This window comes from Vicugna pacos, chromosome 27 (assembly GCF_048564905.1).
Source record: "Vicugna pacos chromosome 27, VicPac4, whole genome shotgun sequence".
NCBI classification, from domain to species: Eukaryota; Metazoa; Chordata; class Mammalia; order Artiodactyla; family Camelidae; genus Vicugna; species Vicugna pacos.
In genome coordinates, this window is record NC_133013.1 from 13,895,389 (window position 1) to 13,920,074 (window position 24,686).

Genomic DNA, 24,686 nt, shown 5'->3' on the forward strand with positions numbered 1-24,686 from the left:
GCAGGGCGGCGCTCGGCCGGTTTCCCTGCTATACACACTCTAGGAATTTTCTCGCCTTTGAACGATATAATATAAATTCCTTTTAACTCTTCGGTAATGCTTCACACTAACACTAGCGCTCCGAATTCTGACATCCTACACGGAATTTACGTTTATACCTATTTCATAGATGAGGAAGAATTTTCCAGAGAGGCAAGGGGACTTATCCAAGTGAACTCAGTGGTGGAAGTAGGATTTGAATCCAGGTCCATCTGACTTTAACCTTACCCACCTTACTACTTCTCCCTCTGAGGGCACCTGCTCCCCCTGCCTTTTTTTTTTTTCTCCTTTCGTTGGTTCTGCTACCAAAAGAAGCAGTGTCTAGCGTGTGGGGATGCCCCCGGGGAAACCTGTTGGAGGCAGCTTTGCGCCAAGGTTTGGAGCTGGGCTCCAGAATGCTTGGTGACCTTTGGTGGCCTCAGGGAATTTCTGCCTACACCCCTGTCTGAATGAACGGCTACAATGAAGATTTACAGGGTCATGAGGCATCTTGGAGAGGCTTTTGTAGGTTGCTCAAGTTCAGGGAGAAAGTGGGAAGGTAGGAAGGATGGCAGGGGTTCCTGGAGTAGTGAGATGGAAGGGCTACATCCCTGGGCAGGTAGGACATTATCACCAACACCTGGGAAATTCTGGTTTTGCAGGAAAAGAACCAAATGTGCCCTGTTACTCAGGCAGGCCGCTGGGAAATCTGGGCGTGTGTGTGTGTGTGTGTGTGTGTAAATTACTCACAGCCAGTTCCCTCCCCTTTCAAGTGTACATAGTGTGCTTGAGTGTTTGATCAGCTGTTGGAGGTTTGAGGCCAGAGGCTTGCTCTCTCCAGGGAAGCATTTGCAGAGCAGGAGCAGAAACTAGATCTGGAAAGGCAGGATGGGGAGCTGTCCCTTGAGCTTTGCTGTTGGTTGCTGTGTGACTTTGAGTCAAGGTGTTTCTTTGTGGATCTACAGGATGAAATGTCAGTGGTCCTGAGAAAATGGAGAAGGGGGACCTGTGGGCCCACATCCACCCCACCATCCCCTGTCCCGGCTCAGGCCACATTGTTCTTCACTGAGCTGGTCCCTGATGTGCAGCAGGCATTGAACTGACCTCTTTCCACCCCATCCTTCCCACCACCCTCCATCCTCCGCTACCAAACTTCCATGGCTCCTGGAAGCTGCTATCTGGATGTGGCATTCAGAACCCTTGCAAACTGGCCCGAGTGCCCCTTGTGGACATTAGCCAGCCCTTCCGAGCCTCCCCTCTGTCGCTTCCCTCCTAACACTCCACACAACTGGCGTGTGCTTTCCTGCTCCGGGGCCAGTTCCCTCCGCACACTCGCCGTGACTGCCTGCAGCCCCAGGGCCCCGCTCCCACACTCCTTCCTCTGGGTAGTTCTCCCGGACATCCGAGCCAGGCTGTTGCTTCCTCTTCTGGCCTCCCCCAGCCCCAGCCTCGTGCATCCTCTGTGCAGCTGGGCTTCCGGGTGTGATGCCCAGCGCTTACGCCCAGCAGGCAGTCCTGGAGGGTGGGGGTGTCGGGTCCCTGTGCCCGACGCCGGCCTGGCATTCAGTGGGTGCGCCGCAGTCCTCTGCTGACTTCCTGATGGTTCACTCGGAGTGAACATTGATGCCCAGAGCAGCTCTGAGCCTGGAGGTTTGAAACATTTCGCTCAAAATAGGCCACCAAGCCCACAAGGCGGTGTACTGTTTAAGAAGGTATTTGAACTATTTTGCCAGTCTGCTCCTTATTATCCAGGAGTGGGGGAGAAAAGCAAGCAGCGTGGGGCCAGATGCGAGGGTACTGAGCCGCGTGTTTGAGCAGCAGGGCCAGCGCTTGGGACTGGAAAGGATGGGTCCTTGCTGGCCTTGTGAGCCGTGTTGAGAGAAGGTTTGACTCCTTAGGAGAAGCCGGTTATGGACGTGATCTGCCGTTTTTCCCCAGCAGGGTGTTCTGATTGGGGCGAGTTTGCAGGTCAACAGCTGCCACCCTGGGTTCTGATGTGGACAGGAACTTACAGCATTTTACAGCTGGGAAGGGCCTGGGTGGTACACAGCCCCCATGTGCTCCTTTGCAGAGGAGAAGGTTGTATCCCAGGGAGTGGAGTAAGTCATCCAGTGGATTCTGTAACACTCCCAAGTCTGTGGCCAAGGTAGGGCCAGAGCCCCATCTCTGCCCTGTGGTCTGTACTGCGGCCTTTCCACAGTCCTCTGAAGGCTTCCTGAGGGCCTGCTGCCCTGGCTGGACGTTCTCCCCACCTGCTCCCTCTCCTAGCACGCAGTCACCACGTCCTGGCCGTTCTGCCCTGAGAAGTCTCCCCGAGACCATCTCACCTGTACCACCCCCCTCCCCCACGGAAGTTTCCCCACCTGCCAGCGCTTCATCCTGGCTTGCCTCCCTCCCTTGTCTCCAGAACCACAGCATCTCCTTCACAATGGCGTTCCTGCCACCAGCCTTGTCCCTGCTCCGTCCATCTTCCCTCTTCTGGTCTCATCCTCTTACTGCCCACTCAACCCTCCCAATTACAGGCTCCTTAGCTTTTCATGACCAGGGCCCTGCCTCCCTCTTGAGCCCCCATCTCGACTCTCCCCATCACCCCATCCCTGCTGGACCTGCAGGCATTCTCCAGAGGCAGCCTGTGGTGTTGGCGCTGCATGTCACTCTGACCCTCTGCCTGGCGTCCCCTCTGCCACCAAGACTATCTGACCAGCCCATTGCTGTTTGCCCGCCTGTGTTCTCTGAGAAGTCTCCCAGCCAGGCCCCGTCTCCCCTAATGCTCCCAGAGCTCACTCAAGGTTTGAAGTTTCTACTTGGAGTTAAGAGGGCCGCTGAACATGCCAGGTAGAGGGCTCCCCGAGGGCAGGGCTTGTCCTTTGTCATTTGTGTCTCTCTAACACCTACCGGGGCTCCAAGCACAGGCTGGCATCTAATGAAGATACCCTGAGCAAATAAATGTTGAGTTCCTAAGGATTTTACCTTCCTGATGCTTCTTAAAATGTCCTTGTTAACTAGACGTAGGACTGACGCTGGGGATCTGTGAGGTAGGGACCTATTTGGATAGTGGCCCTCTGTTTCCTTAACGATGGATACAGAGAAGAGAGGAAGGAAAGGGAGGAAGGATGTCGTAAGTGTTATTCCTTATTAATAACGCTTGCCCAGTTGTCTGTTTTCCCTGAAGGAGTCACTTTGCCAGACAGCAGAAAAAATGTGGATGCTAGGAAACTGTTCAAATGAGGAGCAAAGAATGTGTATAGTGGTGAAAAAAATATATATACCTTTGATAAGCAACTCCATTTCTAAGGCATACACATTTTTCACTGCGATACCTATTCTTTGCTTCTGACTTTATGCAGTAGAAGAGGAAGCAAAGATGCATGAGCAGTGAAGTCCAGAGCGGTTCTGTTTGATAGTGAAAAGGTTTAAATAACCTCACGATCCAACAATCGGGCATTGGTTAAATACATTACGGTCATCCTGATGGTGCAGTACTGTGCAGCTGGTAAAAATGATGATGGTGGTGGTGGGGTGTGCATAGCTCAGTGGTAGAGTGTGTGCTTAGCATGTATAAGGTCCCAGGTTCAATCCCTGGTACCTCCATTAAAAATTTTTTGTTGAAAAGTGATGATGTTGGTACTGATTATATGTTGTTGAGTGGAACAGGTTACAAAACAGTTATGTGTAGCGTCAACTCATTTCAATAAATTACATGTATCTCTATATATGAATGTGCAAAGCAGTTTTTTTGTGTGTGCACATGTGTGACTGTGGGTGATTCTTATTTATTTATTGGTACTTACTCATTATTCATGATGTATTTCTACATTGTCTGAATTGCCTTACAATGGACATTTTTTCAGTTTCTCTTTCCCTGTCGGTACTCTCAGGTCCTTGCTGCATCCTTAGACGTGCCTTCCCGAGGACCTGTACAAGAGCGTCTGGGGTGCACACCTACGGGTGGGATGTTTAGGTCCCAGGGGTGCTCATACTTGGCTTCCTTGAGTTCGTACCGGTTTGTCCCCTCATCGGCAGTGCCTGTGTGTTCTCAGCTCCTCCCATCGTATCTGACACTTAGCATTATCTGACTTTCTAACGTTTTCTAACCAGATGGGTATAGCTGAGTATCTCTTTGCTTGCTTTTGCTGACCTCCAGTTCCTACTGAAGTTGAGCAGCTGTCTCTTCCCAGACTTATTAATCTATCTGATGTCCCCATCTGCGGAATCATTTACAGCTTTCTCATGTATTTTAATGATTAAGGAAAACTATTTTAGGACTGCAGACAAAATTGGAAGGAGGGAAAGGCAGTTTGGAGGCAGAGTGCCCACTAGCGAGGGTACCTTCATGCATGTGTGTGTGCGCGTGTGCATGTGTGTGTGTGTGCGCCATTCTGCCCAGCTCCCAATAGGGCTGTCCCCGCTGGGGTCTGTTGCTGGACGTGTTTGTGAGAGCTGGAAGGGAACGAACACAGAAGCTGTGTTTAGGAAGTAGAAAACTGCGCGTCCTCCAGTTTTTGGATGTTGGGAAGCACCTCACGGGGTTGTATGGATTCAGGGATGACACGTGTAAGCCAGTGGCTGTTGTTCTCAGTATCTTCTGTCCCATGTGCTCTCTGAGGTCTGACTTTACCCCTTGAGATCTGTGGGGAGTCTGACTTTGCTCTCTGGTGTCTCATGAACAAGGTGAAGGCAATTCGGAAACTCCCACCTGAAACTACAGCTTTCCTTTACTCCTGGGGAGCTGTTCCCCATCCTGGCAAATCTCCCAGCCTAACTGCCCAGGCCACATTTCTCCCAGATCTCTCTTGGCTGCATGCCCAGCTGCTTCTTTCAAAAGCTGTGTAAAAGCCTCTTATCTGAAAGGAGGGTTGGTCTTGGTGCTTCCTGGGGGAGGAGGAGGAAGATGAATTCTAGGTGATCGGACATTATCATTCTTGGATCAGTGGCAAAGGTGCCCACCGCCATGTCCTGAAGACTCTGGACCCGAGGATGCTTAGTTAATTACTAAGCCATGTCTTTGAAAAGGAGCAAAAACTTCCCTGCTTATCCTGGACTCCGAGGTTTCCCATTGTCTGTGTATTCACATTTGTACTAAGAATGAAAGTTATTGAAGAGAAAATATAGAAGCTTGGTACTTTCACGGTTTGGGGCAAGTGTTCTGAAACGTTTTTTGTGATTGCTCATTAATATATCAATATTATTTTAGTCAATTGGAGCTTTGGGCAGAGCCCTGGTTAGAAAGCTGAGCCCCTTTTTTCTGACTTTGAGATTGTGGCACTTGTGTTGCCCCACGAGGTCATTTGTGATTGTTTGACCAAGGTTCTGAATTGGGGGAAAAGCTATAGAAGTGAAACACATTTATCCTCATTTTTATTTTTCAAGTGGATTTTCTTTTTTCTTTGTTTACCCGTTTTACTAAGATAAAACTGACACGCAGCCCTGTGTAAGTTTTTAACGTGGACGGTGTAATGACTGGACTTAACACATATTGTGATATGATTACCACAATAAGTGTAGTTGATATCCATCATCTCACATAGATGCCAAGCAAAAGGAAAAAAGTCATTTTTTTCCCTCATGATGAGAACTTTTGCAGTCTACTCTCTTAGCATCTTTCCTATGTATCACACAGCAGTGATACAGTCACGCTGCCCATTCCATCCCCAGGATTTACTGGTCTTATTGGAAGTTGGTACTTTCACCCAATTCCCATGGGTGTTTGATTTTATATACCACAGTGAAGAAAGAGTGTTAAATAAATCTAACCCAGCAAAAATCTAGATAAAAAAGGAGAGTAAAGAGCGTGCTCTTGATTCAGTTCTCCACCAACTTAAAAGAGAAGTCACGGCACACGGGAGGAATAGGATCCCTCAAGTGTTCTTTCCTAGGGGGTGGATTCTGCCCGCTTTGGGGTCACTTGGCAACTTCTGGAGGTGTTTTTATTTGTCATGACTTGGGATGGGGGATGCTACTGGCATCTTGTGCGTAGAGGCCAGAGATGCTGCCGGGCATCCTGCAGTGCCCAGGACAGACCCCTCAGCAAAGAATGACCCAGCCCCAGATGTCAGTAGTGCAGGTGGGAGCCTGCTGGTTGTCTGATGTGAGCAGTTACTGAACCTTTCTGGGCATCTGCTTCCCAGCACTAATTAAAGTACCAGCTTCCGAGGGCTGTTGGGATGTTTAGAATGAGATCGGGTCTCTCGAGTGCCTGTCTCCCCTTTAAGCATCCAAAAGTGTCCTCTTGTATTTTAAAAAACAATCTTGAAAACAGATGTAATTTACACCCAACTTTTCTGGGTCTTGCTTCTGCCTGTAAATAAGGCTACAGCCATATGGCCAAGATCATCAGGCAGGTGCAGCTGCTTCTGAGTCTTTAAAAAATGGAATTGGTGCGTCTTCAGCCCGCGTGAGCCTCCCTGGGCACGTAGGGCCCCATGCAGGACCCCCCACTACTGAATTCCCCCGATGCCTCATGACTGCCCTTATGAACAGACCTATGGGACCTGGGATCTGCCCCGATTCCTTCTATTAAATTGCAGAGGGAGGGAAATCCCTCTTTAATTGAACCCCGAGCCCTCTGGCTTATCTGGCTTTGCCTATAACCTCTCATGCCCACATACTCGTTGTGTCTGGGAGCTTTGCAAACACAGGCCCTTCTAGGGTGAGGTGGAGGCCACTGCGTCTTGGGGCTTTGATTCACATCTAGGGTCAGGTGGGAGTCTCCAGTGCCCAGGAGGGAAACTCTCCCAGATTTAGCAGAGAAGGCTTTGTGGGTGGTGTTTGGAATTTTAGTTTTACCACTGGTGTTTTGGTTCTAACTCTTCGCAAAGGGAAATCCTGGGGCCGTGAATTAGAACATGTTGTCATGGTTTCACTTTAAAAACCTGTACTTAATCTAAGGCGATCTGCCAGGAGCCCAGAGTTGATATTTATTTTCCTGAGGGCACAGGGAGCAGGCAGCCCTCTCTCACTGGCAGGTGAGGAGCAGAGGAGGGGGCCGTGGTGAGGAGCGTGGACGGAGTGGTCTTCCCAGTGTATGTAGTGAGACCCACTGGGAGCCCCGAGGGTGCCGTGGGGAACATGGCCAATTCTGCAGGGGAGTCGTGTATCGAAAGCAGCACTCGATAAGCCACAAAGGAGGACTTTGGCAGGAGACAGAGTGGTCAGGGAAGGCCCGGGGGGAGGAGGAGGAGGACTGGGACCTGCTGGAGTGGGAGGAGGAGTTTCTCCCAGGACCAGCTGGCCACGCAGGGTTTGCTGTGGGGAGGGTTTGTGAACACAGGCACGTGGAAATCATGATGACAACAACAATAATAATAGCAACTAATTTTTGCAAAGCCCTCACTGTGTACCCGACTCTGTGCTGAGCATTTTGTACGTGTTTGTTCATCCCCTGTGACAAGTGCACTGTCGGAATCCCATTGTACAGATGAGTCAGTCAAGGTGCAGAGTAATGACGTGCCTTGTGGCTGGTGAAGGGCAGGTGTCTGATTTCTGATCTACCATCTGCCATCCACCCCTCCCTCACCCCACGCCATTTTCTGTTGCCTCCATGGCATTTTGGAAGACAGGAGTTCCAGCCAGGGGACTTTGGGATTTGTAGTGGGTCAGAGGAGCAAAGGGAGGGTTTGAATACAGGAGTGAAATCATGACAGGGCTGCTTTAGTCATCCTGACCCCTTTTAGGTGCTTAATACGTATTTGCAGAGTGAATGGGGGGATAGTGATGTGGCTGCCTGGGGTAACGCAGTGGGCGTTGGGAGAGACCGGTGGAAGGACCAATAGGGAGGGCAGGAGGTTCGAGTGGAGGCGGAGGAGGAGGAGGAGGAGGAGGAGGAGGAGGAAAGTGTCAGGATGACTGAAGGGCCTGGAGAGGCGGGTGTGGGGAAGGGGATGGTCCGGCAGGGGAGAAGGCTTGGTGAGAGAGAGGGTGACATACAGGTGCGACTTGCTCACAGAAGCGCCAACCATGCGGCTGGACATCTTGGCTTGAGGTGGAGAGGTGGGGAGTCCTGTTGAGAAGTGACCGTCCCTGAAGTGGGGGTGGTGGTGGCAAGGACTGATGTTCCTGCCTCCCCTACCACGTGGCAGGGACAAGTAGATGCTGAAAGGGTCACTTGTGACGTGTGTCCCAAAGCACAGTGACTCCAGAACTTCCAGGCTGTGGTTGAGTCCCTCTGGGTCATCTTGTTGCTGCCCTTGAACTGGCGGAGCTGTCCCTAGAGGCTTCCTGCCTCGCTTTCAGCCTGGCTTCCCTCTCCTGACACCGCACATTACAGGTGAAGTGGGCCCAACCCTCTGCAAACACACTTGGGAGCTGGAGGAACAGGTCTGGGGGTATGTGCTGTTGCCGTATCTCACGGGGCTCCCTAAACAGGTCAACCCTGGGTTGTGCTTATTTCTGTCTTGGAGGAATGAGGGTTGGATCTGACCCTCGGGGACTGAGGGAAGGAAGGAGAAACAAGGGTGGGGAGCGGATGGAGGCATAGCCGTGTAGTGTTATGAAGAGGAACCCTGACCTGTAATGGAGCTGGTTGGGGTTGTCGGGCCGGTGTTGTGTGATCCTATGTGAAGTGTAAACCCGGAGCATGATGTGTTGGGTGCTGGGTTCCAGCTTTGGGCTCAGTCAACGATGGTTTCACTTTGTTAATCTGGAGGGGACGGTCCCCAGGAGGGGAGAGGAGCAGCTTGGTTGTATAGATAACGACCAGCACCCTCTAATCGTGGCTGAACTGCTGGTGAACAGGTGGAAGGAAGACCTCGGTTGACCGTGTGTCATTCCATCTCTCTAGGCTCATGGCTTTAGCTGAATTATTCAGTGTCACTCATGCTTGGCATCCATGACCAAATAAACCATGGCCAGGAAACAGGTTGCAGACTGAAGGCCCACGGATGTGTTTGCTTGCTTGTTTGTTTTGTTTTGTTTTGATCTGCAGTGTTTTTAACAACTGAGATAGCTGAGAACACTTTAAACTGGGAGTCTTCCCATCAAAGTCCGGATCTACTTTTCTCAACAGACAGGACTTGGGAAGCGCAGGCCTGTGCAATGAGTGGGAGTCACGGGTGGGAGCGGGGTGGCCGCCGTCCCACCTCGTCTGGGTGTGTGAGTGCCGTGTCTTCCTGACCCGAAGTCACAGCTTTGGGTGCTGTTGGTGACCAGGTTTGCTCTCATGTCCACGTCGCACCAGGCTCGCTTCCCTGGTTTCCCGTGCCTGTGGGCTCTCGGGCATTTGAGTTCTGATGTGGTGCTTCGAGTCACTGCGCTTGCCTGGGTGCTGGTCCTGGAGCAGAGGGCCCGGCCCGCTGGGGAGGGGCAGCCCCCGGGGCAGGGGGCAGGTGCCGCAGCCCGTGTCCCTGTTACCGGACATTAGGCTCTTGTCTCGCTGCAGAAAGAATTCACAAGATGAGGCACAGAGGTTAAGAAAGTAAAGTGGGGATGTATTAAGGGATGGAGAGCGGGCAGGCTCAGGTGAGCAGCGGCGCCGAGTTTCTTTGACAAGCTGGTTACATAAAGTGTGAAAATGGGTGGAATATTCATTGGGGAGGAAAGGGTTTGGGGTCATGTTTCCTGATTTTCACCCCAACTCCACCTTCCTGAAGGGAGGAGGGATTTTTGTCCTTGTTTAGTCTGGGTCAGAAGTGTCATGGCATCGGCGCATGATGGGTGCTTCTGATCTGCAAGGCTAATTTTATTGAAATGAGGGCATAATGAGCAAGAGGTTACGCTAGGGCACTGGAGATTCCTGCCTCTTCCCACCTTCCTTTGTTGGCCCCTAGGCTGCTTGTGACCTCAAAATGTGTGACCACTTATCAGCCTGGAGGGTCCTGATTTTCTTTCTTGCACAGGGACCCCTGGTGTTTACATGATGTAGGGTTTCCTGCATTTGGCCCCATGCCCCTCCTTTTTGCCCAGCGTCCCCCTTTCTCTTCTCATACCTGGTTATCTGCCTGCTCTGACATACCTGGGTGGGTCTCGAGCACCTGTATCCAGGAGGGCTTGGCCGGAGCCCTGTTCGAGCAGGGCTGCCTGAGATCTTGAAGCTCTTGCTGCGCTGGAGGAAAATGCTTTTGTCTCGTGTAACTGAGTCTCAAGTTGCTCACCTGGAGCAGAGTGAGATGCGATTCAGATTCCAATGGCACTGGGCTTGTTTAAGTTGCTTTGGAAGGAAGGTGATGAGGGGAGTGCAGGAGCCGTGCCAAGGCAGGAAAGGGAGGAGGCTGGTTCTTGGGAATTGTTCCCTGGTCACCGGCCTTGGGTTTGCCTCTGAGCCCGGGGCCAATCTCAGGTCATTGCTCCTTCTCGGGGGACACAGCGCTGTTGTCACTGCCTCTTGGGCACCTGCTTCCCTACCTGGTAGGGCTGGAAAGTGGGTTTTGTGGGTCATGTTCTTTCTCCAGCTTTGCTTGGTTTTCTAGGGAAGGCTCGAGTATGTCATGCTCTAAGGAAGAAGATGCTCCATAAAGATCAGAGGATAAAAACAGGGGAGGCCTCTGTCCTCAGAGTGGAGGCTTTGTCTGGACATAAAGCCACGGCATCTGCCTCCCAGCAGCTGCGTGATTCGGCCTCTCCCCTCCACATTCCATTTTCGTCTACTTAATTTTCTAAATGTCAAAGGTAACGTGCCCTGTGGGATGAGTGGTGTGGTTTCAGCAGAAAGCTGGTCCTTGAGCTATGTTAGTGAGCTTCAAAGAGAAAACAGCTAGAGTGGAGGGAATGCCTGAGGTGCTGGGTTTGGCTCCTGAAGTCACCAGGTGAGCAGGAGGCGACCGGCAGCCTCTGGGTGGAGCAGAGGCACCCCTGGACCTCTCCCGGAGGAGGGTCTCCTGCCCGAGAGGCAGGCCTGACACACTTGGTCCGTTTAGAATGTTATCTTATGACCTTTGAATTTTATTTATGTATTTACTTGTTTATTACTGTTTTAAAAGTAGCTTATATATTCACATGGTTTGAAATTTGAGGAGCCAGCGTGTCGTGAACAGCCGCCTTCTTACCCCTGTCCCTTGGCCACCCAGCTTCCTTCCCCAGATGCTGTCAATTTCTTGTGACTCTTTCCAGAGAGACTTTATAAGCGGAGAAACAAATGTGATATAGACACATACCTATATAAATATATCTACAAATCTTTCCCTGTTTTTCATGACAGCTTTGTAAGATATAATTCACATACCGTGCAATCTGTCCATTTGGAGTGTCCCACTCATGGTTTTTAGTGCTTTCACAGAATTGTGCGCCATCACCTCACCAAGGATAGAAGTTTCTCGTCACTCCAGAAAGACACCAGAACCCACTGTTAGCCACTGCCTACTCCCTCCCCGCCCCAGGCTCGGGTAAACCCCATGTGGGGTCAGTTTCTCCTTATCAGTCCTCCTCCCCAGAATTTTCCTGGCTGTTCTTTCTGCCCTTCTCTTCTTTGAACTTTGGAATCACCTTGTCTAGATTCCCCAGCAAAAAATCGACTGGTGTTATGTTGGATATCGTTCATCTTGTACACTGATGTAGGAGGCTTGGCCTGACTGGAGGGTGAAACTTGCCCACCCGGAGCCCGGCGTGCCCGCCTTCTGTGGGCGCAGTCTTCTCTTGGTTGCTTTTGGTGGTGGCAGGAGGTGGCTGGCAACCAGGATGACCTGTAGTTGGACTTCTAGCGGCCTGAGAGGGACCCAGTGAGTGTCCACTCCGAGGGTGTGGGGCGAGCAGGTGTCTGAGGCGGGTGTCCTGCCCTCTTGTTGGGGTGTGAAGAGCCCGGGTTCTGGAGTGAGGTGGACTCGGCTGGGAGTCCACGTGGTCCCTCAGCGCCTCCTGGCTTCTGTGTCCTTGACTCACGAAGCCTCACGGGCTGGGGCTGCCGTGAGACTGCAGTGCCTGGCACTGAGGGCTGCCCACGGTGCTGGCTGCTGTCACCGACACCCCAGTGGAGCCATGATACAGGAGGGCCACCCGTGTTTCACAGTCACGCGAAGCCTGTGAACAGAGATCACGGGAGTCTGAAGAAGGGGGAACCTGGCCTGTCTGAGGTGTCCTGGGAGGCCTGGTCGGGGAGCAGGAACGCTGTGGCCCCTTGCAGCGGTGGGGCAGGGAGAAACCGTGAGATCTGCCACTGGCACCCCAGCCGCACCTGGCAGGCAGGAGACGCGGATACAGAATTCATGTTCAGGGTGAGTGACCTGCTCCGAGGCTCACAGACAGAGAAATTGCAGGGCTGAGATCAGAATCTCATGTCTGAACGGCGGCCTATGGATCTGACCAGTGCATCCTCACACTGAACTTCTGACATCAGACTGACCCGTCCGGGTTTGTGTTGTTGTGTGTCCCTCTGCGGAGGAGGGCGGGGAGGGCAGGCCTCTCTCCAAGTGGGTCCTCTGGGCTCCACGTCCTGCTCCCCAGCCTTCGTGTCTCCCTGAGCTGTGCACCGGGGCGCACTGGGAAACCCGTTTCTGACCTGCTGCAGAGGGCCTTTGAGTAAACAAACCCTCTAGCTTTAGGATTACATTTCATAGTGAAAGAATTTTGAGCTGCTGCTCTGTCTTGTTAGCATTGTGTGTCTCGGCTCCAGTGGAAGGCTCCTTTTTCTCTTGTCGACCTTCTCCGGTCTTGCTGGGCCTTGCGAAGCACCATGTGGGCATCTACTTAAAACCATCATTTGCCATCTCTTCCTGGAAGCCGCCTGGCTTGGTGGGATCTTGTACCAGCAAAGAAAAAGTGTAGCACAGGGGCTGACTGTTGAGGGTGGGCCAGCCACATCTTTTCCCTTCCTGTCCCTGAATCTCCTCCTTGGCCGGGGGGCACTGTGACAGTTTTGGCAAGCTGCCCTCCTGCCTGCTGCCTCCATCCACCCCCTGGGTAGGCAAAGGAGCAGATCTGGAAGTAGAAATACCGGGTAAACAAACCATCTGGCTTTAGGATTGCATTTCAGGGTGAAAGAATTTTGAGCTGCAACCCCAGGCTGACCCTAAACCCGGGCTCTGTCTAAAGCCAGGTGCTGCTTCTCAAGCTGTGTCCCTGGGGCTGACCCACTGCCTCCTGGGGAGACTCAGGCGACTTCAGCCTCCGTGGCCGCATAGCCCTCGGCCTTTCCCTCAGGCCCGGGGGGCTCATGAACAGCCCTGTGGCAAGAGTCACCAGGATGTCTGTCTTCTTGGAAAACCTGTTTACAGGTAGCCCTGAGCAGACACTCTCACGACACTGTCACTGAGGCACTGAGTATATATGGTTCTTTGTTTCTAGAAGCAGAAACAGGGACGAGTCCTCGGGATTTAAATGGTTTGGCAAAATGGGAAAATTAGACTTACACGTGGAAGGTTTGTGATTAAAATTTGGGAAAATCCCAAGATGGTGTTTCTGATTACAGGGATGCCGTCGTTCCTCCGAGACCCTGTGACAGGATTCTTCCGCGCGCGCGTGTGTGTATGTGTGTGTGACAGAACACCCTGCCCAGACTGGCTTTGGTGACAGTGTTGTTGCAGTCAAGGAGGGCTGGCTTCATAGCAGATTTGGAACTGGGTCTCTCTCCCTCCAGCCTGTCCTCTACCATCTTGGCTCTATTTTCCGCTTCTAGAAGGTGGCAAGGCAACTCTCCCCTGCGTGATTTACTGCCCCTCTTTCTGCCCTCCTAGCAAAGGTCACTGGCTCCCATTAGTTACCTCCCCCACCCCAGCCACCCAGCTGTGGCCTGAAGGTTGCAATACATGGATTGACTCAGGCTTAAGTGCCTCCTGGAACTGGGGGTGTGGCCAGTGGTCAGGCCTCCTCACCCACAGGGACCAGGGTGGAGGGGGGTTCACTGAGGATATAGATGCCCAAAAGAGGCAGTAGATGGATGCTGGCCTGCTCTAGACCAACACTTGTCCCGAGGCAGTCACCATGAGAAAGGTGCCTTATGAGAAGTATGCCCATATGTAAGTATGAATTAGGAACACATGAGCTGTGTTAGGCGACATGTTCCAGGAAACTTATAATGAAAGCAAAGACTTTCTTAATGTTAAAGTCAAGTGGGAGCAGAGTCTGGTGGCAGAGCGTGGGGCTTGCAGTGGGAGTGAGTGAGGAGCTGGCACCTTGCCTCTTGGCGGGCAACGAAGTGACCCCTGGGGAGGTTCGTGCGCGGGGCAGCCTGTGGTCCTTGGCCGTGGGGATGTCAGCCTCTTTGAGCCTCAGTTTCCTCTTCGGTAACACAGAGGTAACAGCACTGCCTTATAGGGTGATTTATACGGTTTGTATGCAGTCGTACGTGTAAATTGCTTGATTGGCATCCAGGAGGAGCTCAGCTCTTGCAGACTATTACTGGTCAGAAAAGATGTGTTAGAACATCCACACGCAGAAGAGACAGCAGGACTCGGTGAGGTTATCTGGGCTTTGAGCAAGTCTGTTTTCCCCTTTTCTCACATCTCCATCCCCGAGGCAGGAAGGCCCGTTCTCTGACCCCAGGACGGTGAGGCTCAGGAATCTGAGGGTCTCCGGGAAATGCTGATCGACCCTGGTCATACATTTCCTGCTTCTGACTTGCACACAACTAGTAAAGGAAGAGCTCACCTTTTTATGTGAGAAATATGTGAGTCCCCCGCATCCCACCCCACCCGACTCCAATCATACGTTGTGGGTCTCCTCCTGCCCGCCAGCCCACGGGGCGCCGATCAACACGGCCAGTCAGCTTCTGCCACGGACGAGCCTAAGTCTCTTTCAGCTTTGCACAAGTCCTGGTTTTCCCTTATGAACACGCCTGGTAGAGAAACAGCAGAAGTTACTCCTTTTCTGTGAGGGGGGTTGTGTCTCAGAGAGCTGACTGTTTGCACTGTAATTTCTTCAGCTCACTGCGTCAGAGCTGGCGTTTGGTGCATGCATGAGGGTTCTTGCTAATTGCCTTTTGGATTAGGCAGTGTTGTGCAGAGCAGTGGAACCCACAGGGTGTGCGTGTGCGTGTGTGTGTATTATAATTGGTTCACGTGATTGTGGAGGTTGAAAAGTCCCAAGTGCTGCAGGGTGTGTGGGCAAGCTGGAGACCCAGGAGAACCAGTGGTGTAAGTTCCAGTCCCATGGCCAGCAGGCTAGAGGTCCAAGAGGAGCTAAGATTTCAGTCCGAGTTTGAAGGCAGGAGTTAAACAAAAAAAAAAAAAGAATGATGCCCCAAATCAAAAGCAGTCGGGCAGGAAGCATTCTCTTTTGCTTGTGGGAGGTCAGTCTTTCTGTTCTATTCTGGCCTTCAACTGATTGGGTGAGGCCCACCTGCACTGGAGATGACACTCTGCTTTACTCAGTCTACATTCCGTTGTTAGTCTTATCCAGAAACACTCTCACAGACACATCCAGACATAATGCTTGACCAGATGTCTGGGTACTTCATGGTCCAGTCAAGTCGACACCTAAAATTAACCATCACACCTTTGGTGGAATCTTGGAGTTTAAAATTATTTCCTGAGGTGACATGGTTGGGATGACTGGCATTAAAGCAGGTCGGCTGTGATGTTCTAGAGGCTGGGTTGTGTTCCAGCTTCTCCCACAGGTAAGTGTTCAAGGATCTTATTTTAATTTCAATCAGTTAATTTTCTCACCATGAGACTCCATAAGCAATCAGGAAGAAGGAAGGTGGTTTGATGGGTGATGAGCATCCACTCCTCTGAAGGAGGGCTGAAGTCAGTGCCTTCCAGAACCTTCTCCCAGCGTCAGCAGTCAGTCCTGCTCAAGGGCCAATGACTGAGCGAGGTTTCAAGTTCCAAGTGCAGAATGAGATTTTCCAATCAGATTTTGCATTTTCCAGGCCTCATGGTATTTGAAAAACAGTTGCAAACAATTGTGACTCTTCAGCCAGAAACCATCTGGGCGCCAGTCTCTTTGGACACCTACAAGAGCTTTCTCAAGCCCTCGGGTTCATAGGACGTCTCCTATTCTCGCATTCCAGGTGCTCATTCAAATGTGTGCTGGGGATGGGCAGCCCTGGCATTTGGCATGGTTAACAGAAGGGCGAGTCCAGCTCCTTTGCAAAGCCGGGTGCTTCATCCCAACAGCTGTGCACCGTCAGGGCAGAGAAAGTGGACTTCCTGAGAAGGGTGTGTTGTGTGCGTCTGTAGATCCAGGGCGGGACCCTACTCTTGGGGATGAGTGGCTTTCTTTGTGGCTTTATCTTGGGTTGTTGGTGGCATATGGGCTTAAACATCCCCCATCCAATATTGGAGATTGAATTGGTCAGGGATTGTAAATCATCGAGGGCAGAACATAAAGATCTATTTTATTCCTTTGTGGGGAAGTGGAGAGAAAACAAGAATCTGTTGATGGTGAGAATCTGGGGCCAGTGATGTTTATAAGGTTAGCTTATGACAGTCCTGCTCAAAGCCTGTTCCCCAAGTACTGTTGTCCCTCCACTTTGCCCCTCTTACCTCTTAACCACCTGGCTTGATGTTTGCACTGTGCTTCATTGTGTTTGAAATCCATGCAGTTTCACACCCACCCCTGTGTGTGTGTGTGTGCACACACGCATCTCTGTGTGTGTGCCTATGATAAAAGCGGGGAGGGTAAATTGATTTGTAATGAGGCTGGGGGATCACCCAGCTTTATAACTGGTTTCTCCATATAACTGGTGTCTGTCCTTTATAGCTGGTCTCCCAAAGTCTCCACCCAAAGAACCACAAGGAGCAGGTACTACAGTGGTGTAAGTTCCTTTATGCCAAAGATATGGATAAATACATATATTCTCTACGTAAATGATCTTTTCATAAATCATGTTTTTGGTAAATCATACTAGGTAAGAGAAGAGCAAGTTGCTGTTGCTAAGAAATTCTTAGAAAACTTGAAGGTGAACCTCTGTTTTCATTATTTTGCAAACTGATTGAAGAGTTTCTGTGCTCTGAGGACAGAGAGATCCCGCATGCACCTTTGATGTGGTCTCCATCCTGGTACAGCTTGCAGTCTGCAGGGAGCACGTTCAGAGCACATGGTAATTCAGTGCCCCCATTTATGATTCTTTTGGGTTTGGCTGGTTTCTCATGGACAGTTTCAAATTTTTTTTTTTAAAAGGAGGGACATTAGAGAATACAAGGTAGTTAGGGAAAAGTTCAAGATAGTGGAGAGATAAATGCAAAGAGCATCAGTAGTCATAATAGCAGTATTGTTCCTGGTGGCGTCATAAACTTTCAGCCGCGCCCTGGCAAATCCTGCATCCTCTGTGCAGAGGGTCTGATGCTGGGGACCGAAAGGCTTGCTCAGCACTTTCCTTGTGGCCCCTAGTGAGCCGCTACCGCCCAGAGGTAAAAGTGTAGTGTTGTAACTCCCTATCCTCATAAATCCTCAGGATGGAAACAATACTGGCTCATATTTACAAGTCCTTGTCATACAAGAGAGGCTGTATCACACTTAACTCCTATTTGTTGATTATTTTTACTAACGGTAATTTTGGCCAACAGTCTGCTGTGTGTAAGCTTGTTAAATGCATCATCTCATTTAATCCTCCCTCGCCTATGAGGGGCAGATACTATTTGTATCCCATTTTGTTTATGAGGAAATTGAGGCTTAGGGAGAGTACCTGACTTGCGCATGATAGCACAGGTAGAGAGTGGCTAAGCCTGGGTTCTAATCCCGCCTGATGGGCCCGTGGGGCAGTGCATACGGCCCCGGCTGTACTGCCTGTGCTTGGAGCAGTGACCCGTTGACACAGCGAGGCCGGGATGAGGGCCAGGGGGCTGGGGAACAAGGGGACGAGGTGCATCGATCATGCCTGCACACAGGCAGGGCTGGACCCCCTCCTCACTGAATGTTTTGATCTTGTACTCATGGTGGATTTTCTTTGCACTAATTTTGCCTTTTAAAAATATTGCACTTGGGTGTTACACATCTTGATTACCGGATTCTGCAGTGCTCAGGGCAGGTGTAATCATCTTTGCTTTGTGGGTGAGGACCAGGAAGATTGGTGAGGTCAGGAACCCGCCCGAAGTCCCATGGCCGGAAGTGGAGGCGCTGGGGTGTTTGCCAGATGCCCTGGGAGCCAGGCTGGGGGCAGCAGCGTGGCTCACCCCAGCGGGCATCGTCAGTTCCTCAGGAACGTGCTTCCCCTTTTCCAGGTCGGGGAAGAGGTTGAAGAAGACCCGCAAGTATGACATCATCACCACTCCGGCTGAGCGAGTGGAAATGGCCCCGCTGAACGAAGAGGATGACGAGGATGAGGACTCCACAGTATTTGACATCAAATACAGGTACGGGGCGGGACAGCGCCTTCCTCCTGGGCTCAGTGGCTTGGGAGGGTGGGGCAGCTCACCTTTGAAAAAACCGAGCAGCCAGGCATGTACTCTTGCTCTTGGGCTGCGTGTCTGACCGTGGGGCCTTCTGCTTATGGGGGGAGCTGCTCTGATCCCTTCCTGGAATGCACGATGCCCAGAAAGCCAGCAGGGAAATGCTTGCAGAGAAATGCTTGTTCTCAACTCTTTTCCAATGCGAACACTTGAGAAGTCAGCTTGATGTGAGCGAAAGGAGGGCTGAATTTCACACAACAAGCTTGTCATGCGCTGACTGTGGGGAATCTAAGCACACGCATGTGCCACTAATTGTGCACGTGAATGGAAACTTCTCTTTCAACCTTGCTTAGTTGGTAGCTGAGGGCATGGGGAGGGGGTAACTCCTTGGATGGAGTTTATTGCTGAATTCCAAAGGCACACGTGTTTCTGTCAGGTAGCTTAGAGGAAGGTCAGAATGCCTTTGTGACTTCAGGATTGTAGTTTGGCTTTTGGCCTCTTTTGGGAAGCACTACTTCGGATATGTGAGATTCTCAGCGTAAGAGGTGGGGGTGAACGTAGCTTAGAGAAGGGGGCTTGGAGGCCCAGAGAGGGGCCATTGCTTGCCCAAGGTCTCAGTTATCCACAGCAAAGGTGAGAGACAAATCCGGGCTGGACCCAATCCAGAGATTCTCCTCAAGGTTCTAAGGAGAAACAGAACCAACAGGAGACGTAACTACATACAGAAAGAGATTTATTATAAAGCTCCAAGTCTGAGAGCCTGAGAACCAAGAGAGCCGACGATGTGAGTCCCAGTGCGAGCACAGAAGACTGATGTCCCAGCTTGAGCGTGGTCTGGCCGAGAGGGCGCATTCCTCCCTAGTCCACTTTGTGTTCTCTGCAGGCCGCCAGTGCGCTGGGTGAGGCCCACCCATGCTGGGGAGGGCAATCTGCTTTACTCGGCTGACCCAGACAGTAGTTAATCTCAGCCCAACCACCCTGCCAGACACACCCGGAAGAATGTTTGACCAAATTTCTGGCCACAGTTTGACGCAAACAAGTGGACCTGTGAGATGAACATCACGCACGGCTTTTTGTTCCTGGGAGGGGAGGTCTTCTGTACCTCCCCTGACCTGTCCTTTTCTGGCACAGCATTGGGTATTCTTGGCTATAGATGAGTTGTCAGGGTCAGGAAAACAGTGTTTGGGACTTCAATTAGAACTGCATTGATTCTGTAGGTCAATTTAAAGAGAATCAGCCCCTCTATGTTGACTCTATCCATCCATGAACATGGGATGCCTTTCTGGTTTTTTTAGCTATTTAAAATTTTTTTCAATTTTATGTCTTTGAGGGGGCAGCTAGGTTTGTATGTATGTATGTACATATTTGTTTGTTTGTTTATTATTGATGGAGGTACTAGGAATTGAATCCAGGACCTCATGCATGCTAAGCATGCACTCTACCACTGAGCTATACCCTACCCACCTTTTTAAGCTATTTTTTTAAAAATGTCTTTCAAAAATTCCTCCAAAAATGTACTATATATTTTTGTTATATGTATTTGTTATATGTATATGTTATATGTATATAGGTAGAGAGCAGCCCCCTTTGAGAAGAATCAAAACACACTTTGGGATTAATAGATACACATTACTGTATATGAAATAGATAAACAAGGACTTACTGTATAGCATAGGGAACTATAGTCAGTTTCTTGTAATCAGCTGTAATGGAAAAGAATCTGAGAAAATATATAGGTATGTGTATGTATAACTGAATCGCCTTCTTTTACACTTGAAACTAACATTGTAAATCAACTATACTTCAATATAAAAAATAAGGAAAAAAAACCACTTAGTAATATGCATCCCTACTGCAAAATACTATGTGCATAAGAAAGTGATTACGCTGATTTTATTGCTAAGCCATTTTGTCCGTCTCACATTCAAGGCACAGAAATAAAATGTGAAGACAGTGATGTCCTCATTATTAGTCATGATGGAAAGGTTCTCCTGCATCCTGCAGACCTGGAGTTATTGTACAATAGGGAGCCCTTGATGGCTTAAGTGGATCAATGGACTGTTTCGATTCTGAGCCACAAAATAGAATCTTGTCCATATTTGGTGACTGAGCTAACTCCATGGGGGCTCTGAGAGACGGAGCTACTTTTGTGGTGGCCTCAGACTTGACTACATCATAAAAGACCCTAAGCAAAGAAATATAACAATCAGTCTGTCCAGAAATTCTATCTGCAGGCTCTTCCTTGAGTGTAAGGTGGAAAAGGGATCGCCTCTAGTGTACCTGGATACAAGTATCATTGTGGTCTAAAGACTTCAGGGTGGATGTCATCTCTGGTGTGATGAAGAGAAGGTACTGACGGAAACCACGGGCAGGTTAAGAAACGGCCACAGCGTGTCTCAGTTCTTCAGATAATGGAGCAGTTGCCTTTTCTAGGCTGACAGTGCTGCATTAGCATTGCTGCTGGCTATGAAACTCACCACCAAAGGCAAACAACTTAAAAATTAATTTTTTTCAATTTTATTGTGATTGAGATATAACTGACATACAGCACTGTGAAAGTTTAAGGTATACAGTGTAATGACATACATATATTGTGAAATGATCACCATTTACAAAAAAAATACCAACTAACAGTGTTAGCTGTAGTCATCATGTTGTATAGTACATCCCCAGGCCTTATTTCTCTCTTAACTGGAAGTTTGTACCTTTTGCCGCCCAATTCCCCCACCCTTTACCCGCTACGTCTGATAACTGCAAATCTGATCTCTTTTTCTATGAGTTTGGTTTTTCAGTTTTCACACGTAAGTGAGATCACACAGTATTTGTCTTTCTCAGTCTGACTTATTTTGCTTAGCATAATGCCCTCGTGGTCCATCCATGTCATTGCAAATGGCAGGATTCCCTTCTATTGTATGCTGAAGAGTATACATTGTGTATACGTGTGTGTGCAGTGTGTGTGTGTGTGTGTGTGTGTGCACGCACACGTGTACCACAATCTCTTTTTTTATTCGTCTGTTGGTGGACACCTAGGTAGTTTCCATGTCTTGGCTATTGTAAATAATGCTACTGTGTACATTGGGGTGCAGATACCTCTTCAACAGAGTCAATTTGCTTCCAAAGGCAAATGATTACTTTGAACCACTTGGTAGGTGTTAAGGTAGCAGATCACACTTTTGCTTTTTCAAAGTCTGAGTTTGCTGGCAGTCTGTTGCAGTACTCTGGAGCATTTCAGTTGGCCCCTTCACACGTGGTCATTTTTAATACAGGAATCGCTTAAGGTTCCTCAGGCACCCCTGGGCCTCTCCTCCACCCCCAATCTGGGCAGAAACTCAGGACACGACAAGTCCATTCCTGTTAATCTTTCCTCCCAGACCATCCGCTGCAATGAACCCCTGTGTCCCACAGGATCAAGCTCCATGCTTGGGTTTCTGCTTCTGGGGCGGCTGCTGACTTCTCTCTGCTGTCACTGTGGGGACAGCTTCAAACACGGGTTCTATGGCAAACTGCTGCCACACAATTCATGACCTTTATCTGGTATCTTTTTGAAAATCGAATTTTCTCACTTTTTGTTTGTAGTCTAGGAATGCAGTTGATTTAAAAAAAATTGATTTTTAAAAATCCAGCAACCTAATTAAACTCTTATGAATTCTAATAGTATAAATGTGGATTCTGTGGGGTTTTTTGCTGTAGATGTATCACTTGAGACTAATCAGAGTGCCCCTCCTCCCCCCAAGTCCTTCAACATTTCCTCTCTCTCTTTTTCTTTTCTTTTTTTTTTTTAGCCTTTTTATACTCACCCTTGGCCTCTTGGCCTCTAAGTCATTGTTAAATAGAAGAGATGAGAATAGGCATTCCGTCTTGTTTTTGCTCTTAAAGGTCATGCTTTCAATATTGACATTAAGAGGAGTGTTTAATATGGGGTTTTGTATATTCCCCCCCCCCCCCCCCAGGAAGCTGCCTTCTATTCCTAGTTTGCTAATGTCAAGGTTTATTACATGCTTTTCTAGCCCTATTGAGAATATTATACTTTTTCCTTCAATCTGCTAAGGGGGTAAAATTACATTATTATATCATTGATTTTTTTCCCCCTAATATTAAACCAACTTTGCATTCCTGGGATAAGACCAGTTTGGTCAGGGTCATGTTACTTTTTACACACATTGCTACATTCAGTTTGCTCTTTGGCTTAGAACTTTCTTGTTTCTCTTCGTGACTGAGGCTGCTGGTTTGGCGTTTTCCTATTTTGTAATATCCTTGTCAGGCTTTGGTGAAACTTTTACTGACTTCATAAAAACAAGTTGGGATGTGTTCCTCATTTTCCTTTTCTCGGAAATAGTTAGTATCAGATGAGAATGATTTGTTTCCTAAGTGTTTAGGGGAATGTGCTAAAACTGGCTGGGCCCTGGTGCTTGTTTTGTTTGAAGACTGGAGAAAGCTACTGATGCCCAGTTCTTTGAATAGTCATAGGACTATTTGGTTTTTGTCTATTTCTTCTTGGGTCAGTTTTGATGGGTTATATTCTTCTGGCATTTTGTTCCTTTCATCTAAGTTTTCAAATACATTGTCCTAAAGTTGTTCACAGCATTCTCTTATTATCATCCTTTTAATCTTTGTCATGTGTAATCATGGTCCCCTTTTCATTCTCAGTATTGATTATGTTTGCCTTTTCTCCTGTTTCTTGATCAGTCTTGCTGCAAGTTTAATTTTATTCTTCTACACCAAGAACCAGCTATTGTATTATCATTTTCAGTTTTAGTTGATTTCTGCTTCTCTCCCTCACGCATTCTTTCTCTTCTTCTGTTCTTCTGTGCGCTCTGTTCTTGCTCACTAACTTCTTCCATTACATGTTCAGCTCATTCTTTTTCAGCCATTTTAAAAATTAAAAAAAATTTTTTCTAGATTCTTTTCCATTACAAGGTATTGAATGTAGTTCCCTGTGCTATACAGTAGGACTTTGTTGTTTATCTATCTTATATAGAGTCATGTGTATCTTGTTAATCCCAAACTCCTAATCTATCCGTCTCTGCCCCTTTCCGCCCTGGGAACTGCAGTTTGTTTTCTGTGTCCGTGAGTGTCTTTCTTCAGCCTTCTTTTCTGGTGTAAGCATTTATTCTGTAAACTTACCTACTTCAGCTGCCTCCTACAGGCTTTCCTTCTCACTACGAGGCTCTGTCCTGCCTCCTTGTTTGTGGTGAAGGACTGACTTCAACTAGCTCACGTGGGAAGTCTGTGCTGTATGTGAGGATGTGAGCGGACTTGGGAGTGAGGCACTGGGCACGAGACCATGCTGGTCCTCGGGCCCAGAGACAGCTGAACATTTAGAAAGAGCGAGCGATCACTTTTCTTAGTACAGATGCCATGTATGGTATAGAAATTACAGATAAGAAAAAGGGGAAATGAAATTACCTTTGATCTCATGACTTAACAATAACCACTAGAGTGTGTGTGAGTCTGTGTGTGCAATTTTCTTTTCTTACAGAACTAGGACCATGTTGCAGAGTCTGCTTTGGAACTTTTTCCCACCTAAACAGCATATCATGAACAGCTTCTCAGGTCAATGCGTCCGAAAGAACAAACATTTTAAGGCCAGTTTTATGTTGGGTTTAGTGTTTTGGAGAACTTCTCTGCCTGCACATGATAACTTGCTCACAGGTACTCGTTTCCTGTTTAGACACAGCGCAACTACATTTTGTGGTTCCCTTGGGAAACAGGCTACATTTAAATTGGATGCAGCTGAATCATGACCTTGGATTGTTTTTTTGAGCGAGCGCAAAGAGGAAAATCACATTTTTGGCACCTGAGCAGTAAGGCAGTAACCGGCCTCGTATCACACGGGCCACTCTCCAATGACATCTCCTGACTTCGAGCCTGTGTGCGTCAGCCAGGCAGGAAGCGGGGTGGAGAGAAGGCAGGCAGGGCAAGGTCTCTGTGGACAGACAGCCCTCCTCCGCGGCTCCCACGCAACTGCGATGTTATAATGCATGAGGTTATGTTTGGGGCCAGAGGTGGGAAGGGAGAAGAGTCTTCAGGAATGAGTCTCCAGCTCTATACTTAAAAAGCCTAATTAGAAGAGAAACGATGGCTAAGTGGCAAGCAGAGAACCCTGGGGTTTTGAAATGGTTCCATATTTCAAAAGGCGTTTGCATTCCAGCTGCATGTGTTTTGAGCTTGGTTGGCCTAGCGTGCAGCTGTGGCTGATGCTTTGGGCCTCTGTACATCCCCAGTTGATCACCCGAGACTTCTGTGACACCCTCGAGGCGTTCCCCAAAGCAAGTCAAATGCTGGCTCTCCCTCCTGTTTGTCTGGTGAGCGGCGCTGGAAAGTGTGACAAGCGTGGCCCAAAGGTTAGCTGCTGGGAGACACGCCCCTCCTGCCAGCCCTGGTCCCCGCCAGGAGGGGAGGGCCCTGTTCCTCTGTGTCTGAAGTTTGAAAAAGATGTGGCCCATGGGGGATGCCGATGTGCGTTGTAGAAAT

At 49.2% G+C, this 24,686-nt stretch overlaps 1 protein-coding gene across 1 annotated transcript in view; it reads left to right on the forward strand.

Moving 5' to 3' along the window:
* The window catches only part of FAM174B (family with sequence similarity 174 member B), a 30,947-nt gene that overhangs the window by 666 nt on the left and 5,595 nt on the right, over positions 1–24,686 (forward strand). The window contains exon 2 of the mRNA XM_072950724.1: positions 18,045–18,176. Within this exon, the coding sequence (XP_072806825.1) occupies positions 18,045–18,176 (132 nt within the window). The remainder of the gene's footprint in view (positions 1–18,044; positions 18,177–24,686) is intronic.